We start from the raw sequence: 6,684 nt of genomic DNA, 5'->3' as shown, positions 1-6,684 counted from the left end.
CGAGCAGCGCGGCCACCGATCCCCGCGCCCCCTTCCTCGCTCCGACCCGGCTTCGGCCCGCAGCGGGTTCGCGGCCCGGACGCGGCGGGAGTCGTGCCCAGGACTGTGCGTCCGGCCTCGCCCGCGGCTTCTCGCCCAGACAAGTTTGAACAATGATCACAGTCAACCCGGATGGGAAGATAATGGTCAGAAGATGCCTCGTCACCCTGAGACCCTTTCGGTAAAGTTCTCTCCTGGTTGGCTTGGGGTGGAGGTGGGCGAGGTCGGCCCAGCGGGGACGCAGAGGACGTCCCAGGCAAAGGAGGTGCGCGCTTCAGCCCTCGGTGGTGCCAGTGGGGCCGAGGGAACGGATGGAGTTGGGGTTCAGGGTGCGGGTGGGGGGAGCGTAATTCCGGACCCGTCCCGAGTTGGTCTAGGTTGGAGAGGACTAGGGGTGCGCAGGTGGGAATAGGGGCGGAAAGCACTCTGGTTGTGGTCTTGGGCCCAGGAAGTCGCCCTGGCCCTCGTGCCTCTTTCCACCCCTCAGGTCCTCTCCACCTCGCGGTCGGTCCCACCTGGGGAGCAAAGTTGGTGCACTGGGTCGGGGCGGCGCCCCCTCCCGTCCCGACAGTTGGCCCCTAAGGTCGGTCCCATCCCCTCTGCCTAATTCATCCTCCCTACCCCGCCCTCGGAAGCACTGCCCTCCTCCCGGCTTCGAGGCCCTGCCTACGACGGCGGGAGCATCCCCCAGACTAGAGCAGGGGGACTTCAGACGGGGACTCACCCGGACCGAAGCCCTTGGCGGTGCAGATGCAGCGGGAGTGGGAGGGCGGACCGAGGAGGAGACAGCCCCTCACACGCACCCTGGGCGCCCTGGATGTGCGGGACTCACCGGGCTCTGCTCTGTGTGCGGGACAGCTTCTCCTCCTCCCAAGCACCCCGAAGTCCCTGCGCTGGGTGTCCCCGGGGCTGGAGTGTCAGCCCGGAGACGCCGAGGGGGTGGAGGGTGCCGGCGACAGAAGGGACTCAGAAAAGGCCACAGGTGGGGACCTGGCGCTGCAGGTGAAAGAGGCAGGGGGCTTGGGTTGTGGGGCAGGTGGGCTCGAGCCCCTCTCCTCCAGGCCTCCAGCTTGAGCCCTGTATCCTTCCAAGCCCTCAAGGTCTCCTCCAGGGTCCCTGCAAGTCTCATGGGAGCTGGGGGTGGGGAGACAGTGACCTACCTGGCATCTGCCTCCCAGCGTGGGGGCAGCCCCTGGAGACCGCAGCGGCCAGGCCAGTCTGAAAGGGTTCGAAACCACGGCAGAGCCGGGACCTCTGAGACCGGGGCTTTAGGCAGATTACTGACGGGCATCAGGACCCCCTGACCTGAGGTGCCCAAGGGAAGGTGGGCAAGAAATAGGCATCTCTGGGAAGGGTCTTGCTCCTCCAAGGAAACCTTCGAAACCTTTCCTGGTCTGTCCGGGACTCTGAGAGGCTCCCCGCCCCCCGTGGGCCCAGCCCTACAGACCTCGGGAAGCCCCATTCTGCGGGACGTTTCCTGGCGCGATTAGAGGAAGCCCAGTCCCCAGAACCTCGGACAGCGCCCGGCCCGATTTGGCTTCTCTGTTGCGTCCTCTTCCCATCCCCTTTGGGTTCCTATTTTGTTTGTTTTTGAGTCGTTCAGGCTGGCCTCGAACTCATTATGTAGCTCAGGCTGGTCTCACAACTCATGGCGATGCTCCTACCTGAGCCTCCCCAGTGCTAAGATTACAGGCATGCACCCCTAGGCCCAGCTGGGCTCCTGTCTGCCAACAGCATTGGCGGTGAGCTTGCATATCCTCCCCCCAGTTGTACAACTTAATCCCAGGGTCCCTCCAGGCTGTTAGGACCCGCAGCCACTGGGAGGGTTCATTTCCCCTTCAGAGGGGGGACAGGCCTCTGATTACATCATCACAACTTGTTCATCCCCAGGGTGAGCTGGGAACACTGTTCTTTGGTTTTCCTAGAGCTTCTGGCTGGACCTTTATTCTGTAAATGCTCCTAAATGTTGCTTGGATGGATGGATGGGTGGATGGGTGGATGGATGGATGGAACCACTTTAACTTGAATCCACTATATGTGAGCACAGCTGCTTTGGGGACCCTAAAGTCTCCCAGGCTTGGAAACTGGCAGAGGGAGAATCAGATGAAGGGTATTGGGGCATCAGGGTCTGGGCTAAAGGTGTAGATACCTCTCGCTTGGGAGTCTTGACCCTGGCAGGCAGCTCCAAATACACCTCCCTGGCTGGGTGAAGGTGGAAGTGTGAGGGACAGAAGATGAGCTGGAGGAAGTCCTTCCTTATCCCCAGGCCCAGAGGACAAATGCTGGCTCCCTAGGGATGTGACAGCCCCCTTCCTGCACAGTTGCTCTGCTGTCACCCTGAGACCTGCCTGATTCCCTCTAGGAAACCCCTGGGTCTAAGCCCTGGCCCTAGACTTGGAGGAACTCAGTGAGTGGCCCGTCAGTGTTTCTGGTGCCATCTTGCCCACTGAATCCCATCTCTCCTCCTCCCTGGCTGGGACATGTCTATAAGTTTTCCCCGGGGATGCTCCTGTGCCCTCTCTCTCTCTCTCTGTGGGTCCTACCCTTCTCTGATTTAATCTCTAACAGCTTCCTTTAAATATGGGCTGGGAATTTTGTTGTGCTTTTTATTTTCTTCTGCAATTATGTGTTTTCTTTAATGGACCAAATTTTAATTAAATACTGCTCTGCCAGTTTCAAATAATGAAGATTAAAATGCATAAAACAAGTGTTGCATAAAGATACAAACAAGCGCTGGGTTTGAGGAGAGGAGGCGGGGCAGCTGGAAGTCCCTGGCATGGCCTGTGGGGCCTTCCCTGGCCAGCCTGGCTCCACACAGGGTAGGGTTTCTCACCCTGACCTAGAGGAGGGGGCCTCCCCTCTCAGCTCTTCCAGTTCATTGTGTTTCCTGATAGATTCAAGGTCCCAGAACATCTGCCACCTCTGACTGCTCCCAAGGCTGTGCTGCCAGCCGAGTTCTCCTGTTTGGGGCCCAGGATTGGGCATTGAGGAGTGGGAGCCTGAGCTGGGTTTAAGAGTGGGTTCTGTGTCTGGTTCCCTACTCCTTCCCTGGCACCTAGATAACCGTTGAGAGAATGAGCGAGGTCATGTTTGACCAATCTTCCCAGCCTGGTGACAGTGTACTTGCTCATGTGACGCTCCTTGTCCAGGTGTGAGCACGCTCTGGGCAGTTAGTGGTGCAGGCTGGCAAGCACTGTGTGTGGGTCTGGGTGGAAAATGGGGGTCCAGGCACAGCAGGGGCTCGTGTGGCCTTGCCTGAGATCTTATCATCTAGCAGTGACAGTGTATACCACCCTGAGACGACAGATAGGGAGCTCTTGCTGTGTGCCTGATGGTGGCAGGTTCACGGGGTGGAGGGGGGCCCGGATGGTGGACGGGATCCAGGTGGGTCTCGGCTGCACCAATTACCTGCTCTGTGGCTGGCCTCGGGCCCTGCTGTTCCATCTATACCAGAGGTTCTCGAACTTTATCATGTGTCAGTATCGCCAGGAGAGCTCGTTACGAGACAGAGGCCTGATTCTGCCCCAGTGTCCAGCTCAGAAGTCTGGGGCTCGGGGCTCCAGCATGTGTGTTTCTGATGATTCTCAGGTGATGCTGCCAGTCGGGGACCACACTTTGAGAAGCTCTTACTGCTAATGAGCCAGGCTTTGTCTTAGGGCTAGGCAGTGCCCAAATTTCTGCCTAAATGGCATCCTTCTCCCCAGTGGTCTTTCATGGGCTTGTGGCCAGTGTCCTGTAGCCTGCTCTTGGCTCTGCCATGGAGGGCACCCTTCTGGGGCCCAGAACTCAGCTCCCGCTCTCGTTATTCCGTCCGCCCTGGCTTCTGTTCCTCACTCACTCACTCTGAAAACATTCATGTGCCCCTCCGAGTCAGAGGCTGGGGACGCAGTGTCACTGGCCTGCCCTGCTGACCTAGCCTCTTCCTTCCCACAGGCTTTTTGTCCTGGGCATCGGCTTCTTCACTCTCTGCTTCCTGATGACTTCTCTGGGAGGCCAGTTCTCCGCCCGGCGCCTGGGGGACTCGCCCTTCACCATCCGCACAGAAGGTATCTTAGGGGCGATGGGAGTAAAAAATAAGTGGCAGTGTTTGTGAGTGGACAGGGAGGAGGTGCCTTTGAGCCCAGCCCTGCGGAGGGCTTTCTGGGCCCAGGCATCCTGGCCACCTCATAAATGGATGCAGAAGAGGGGCAAGGTGTCAGCCTTGGCTGTGTGCCTTTGCACACAGCTTTGGCCCTGATCTTCCTGTGCCCAGGGGCTTCCTTTGGCCAGGATTCTCAGGCCAGGAGAGACAGGCTGGGGGCTGGGGTCTCCAGGCATCAGGAGAGGCTGCCTGTGTGGCTCCTTTACTTGGGGTGTCAGGGGTGGTCCCTCGGGATATGATACCCGCCTCTGAGACACACGTTCTCTGCCCTTGGTCCAGGCTGTGGTCACAGTGGGGGCCAGGCCTGGCCACGGGCTCCCCTGTCTCATCTCTGAGCTCTCGGGATGTAGATTTGGCCCGGTTCCTCACTGCTCCTTGCCCATGTGATGGCTGTGGGGAGTGGAGTGGTGGTTCAGAGCATGCACCTCAGGTACCAGTCGAGATGGGGTGAGCGTCTTAGTTCATCACCTACTGGCTGTGTGCCATCGGCCCAGTCTCTTATGTCACCGTAAGAGCAGACTGAAAAAGTAGTGACCTCCCCAGAGACTGGATTGGATAGGCTCACACATGGAATTGCCAGGCGTGGTTGGTTACTACACAGCATGGATGTGACAAACTGGGGGTCCTCGTGCTGGGCCCTGCTGGGGGTGGCAGCTGTAGAGCCCTGCCCAGGGTGCCCCAGGTGGCCTTTTGGTTAGTGGGAGAAGGGAGAGCATAGAGCGGTGGGGAGACTAAAGCAAATGGGTTTCTGGAGATGCATGGCCCAGACGATTTCCAAGTCCCCTTCGCAGACTCCCAGGGCTCGGCACTCTGGCTCCCCTCTTCCCAGAGATGAGTATCGTACTCATTCCGAGGAGCATGGGTTGCCATCTAGAGTGGGCGCTCTGAGTGGCACTTATCACACCATCTGGTAGCTCATCATTCGATTCATTCCTTTGGCTTCACACGTTCTTCTTTAAACTTGCAAAAGCTCCCAGAAGGAATCTCGCACTTATTAGTCATTCGAGCTCGGGTGTAAGTTAATTGATCCCATTTCTGATTGGGATGAGCCTCTGCGTTCTCCCCCAGGAGGTGGGGATAATAACACCGCTTCCCCACGGTGCATGTGTGAAGGGGTCACCACTGACACTGGGTAGAGTGTGAGGGCTCTGCACTCTGCACGTGTTGAACCTGCCAAGGGGCACTGCAGAAAAGGGTGCTGGGGCGGAGGACAGAGGAGGTGTGCTCACGACACAGGGTTGAGGTTGGAAGTGGGATGGGGGCAGGTGCAAAGGTGAGCTGGAGGACTTGGGAAGGGGATATCAAAGGTGGGGTGTGCTGTTTAGGCTCCCTGCTGCAGCTCCTGGAAGCAGGTGTGTTTGTCTGGCTGGGCTGCTGCAAAGGGCTTCAGGAAGAAGCTGGGCCTCCAGCAAGGTCAGGAGTCTGAGAGGTAGGAGTTAGGGGCTAGGGCAGGAGGAGTTTGTGGCTGACTCTAGTTCTTCTGTCCAGGATTGGGAGACCAAGATGACTCCCCTATCCCATGACCCCTGCCCTATCCTGCGCCCAGTGGCAAGATACAGCACAAGGGGCTTGGGAGGGCCCCACTGAGGAGCTACGCTAAGCAGTTTGCTCAGAAGCTGGGGAAGGGCTGGCCAGAGCCCGGGTCTTGTCCCACACTAGGAAGGGAAGTTGTACAAGGTCAGGCAGGTAGACTAGGGGCACATGGGTGTGCATGTATGTGTGTGCATTTGTGCAGGTGCTTAAACTTTTTCTTCAAGTCTAAAACACACGAAGCATACAGATAGTCCATGTCCTCACATCCAGAAACATGATCAGCCCCAGAGCGTCTTCATGCCACCTCCCTGTCACTGCTTTCACACACACAGTTATGACCTTTGCTTCTAATAGCATAGAACTGCTGTGCCTGGGTTTGGACTTCACAAAGAGTGAGTGTTGTTTTGTGTGTGGTTCCTTCTCTCAAAATTGAAGTCCTATCTCATTGTATACGGTCGAGACAGGGTCTTGCTAAATGATTAAGTTGCTTAGGCTGGGCTCAAATTTGTGATCCTCCTGCCTTAGCTTTCCAAAGTGCTGAGGCTGCAGTCATGGGCTGCCAGACCTGGCTGTAGTCATTGTGTGGCTCCACTGTGTCTTTCTCCACGGGTGGACACTGGGTTATTTCCGGTTTGGGACTTTGGGAATAGAGCACCTATGACCAGTCTGGTATGTAACTTCTTTTGGACACCTGTAGGTGTTTCTGTCTGGTGCTCTGAGGAGTGGAGTCTCTGGATCTCTCGTGCTGTCACATTAGCTCTAGAGCAGGTTGATCCAGGTCAAAGCCTTGTCACATTTCCCAAGCCTAGGAGCTGAGTACCTGGAACATAGACCGACAGGCTGGGAAGAGGAGATGGGGGAGGAGAGAGGCCTCTGAGAAACCAGGAGAAAGGACCCCAGTCTAGTTTATGTCCCAATTCTCATTGTCCCCTGGTTTTTTTTTTTTTCTTTCTTTCTTTCTTTCTTTCTTT

General features: G+C 57.2%; 1 protein-coding gene across 2 annotated transcripts in view; it reads left to right on the top strand.

Moving 5' to 3' along the window:
* The window catches only part of Mgat5b (mannosyl (alpha-1,6-)-glycoprotein beta-1,6-N-acetyl-glucosaminyltransferase, isozyme B), a gene marked incomplete at its 5' end in the record, with an annotated part of 74,348 nt that continues 67,664 nt past the window's right edge, over positions 1–6,684 (top strand). For both annotated transcript variants that reach the window (XM_005407407.2, XM_005407406.2), the window contains 2 exon segments: positions 1–220; positions 3,973–4,085. In XM_005407407.2, coding sequence (XP_005407464.1) covers positions 153–220; positions 3,973–4,085 — 181 coding nt within the window.

This window comes from Chinchilla lanigera, unplaced genomic scaffold (genome assembly GCF_000276665.1).
Source record: "Chinchilla lanigera isolate Chin_1 unplaced genomic scaffold, ChiLan1.0 scaffold00105, whole genome shotgun sequence".
NCBI lineage: Eukaryota > Metazoa > Chordata > Mammalia > Rodentia > Chinchillidae > Chinchilla > Chinchilla lanigera.
This window is presented reverse-complemented; position numbering and strand designations above follow the sequence as displayed.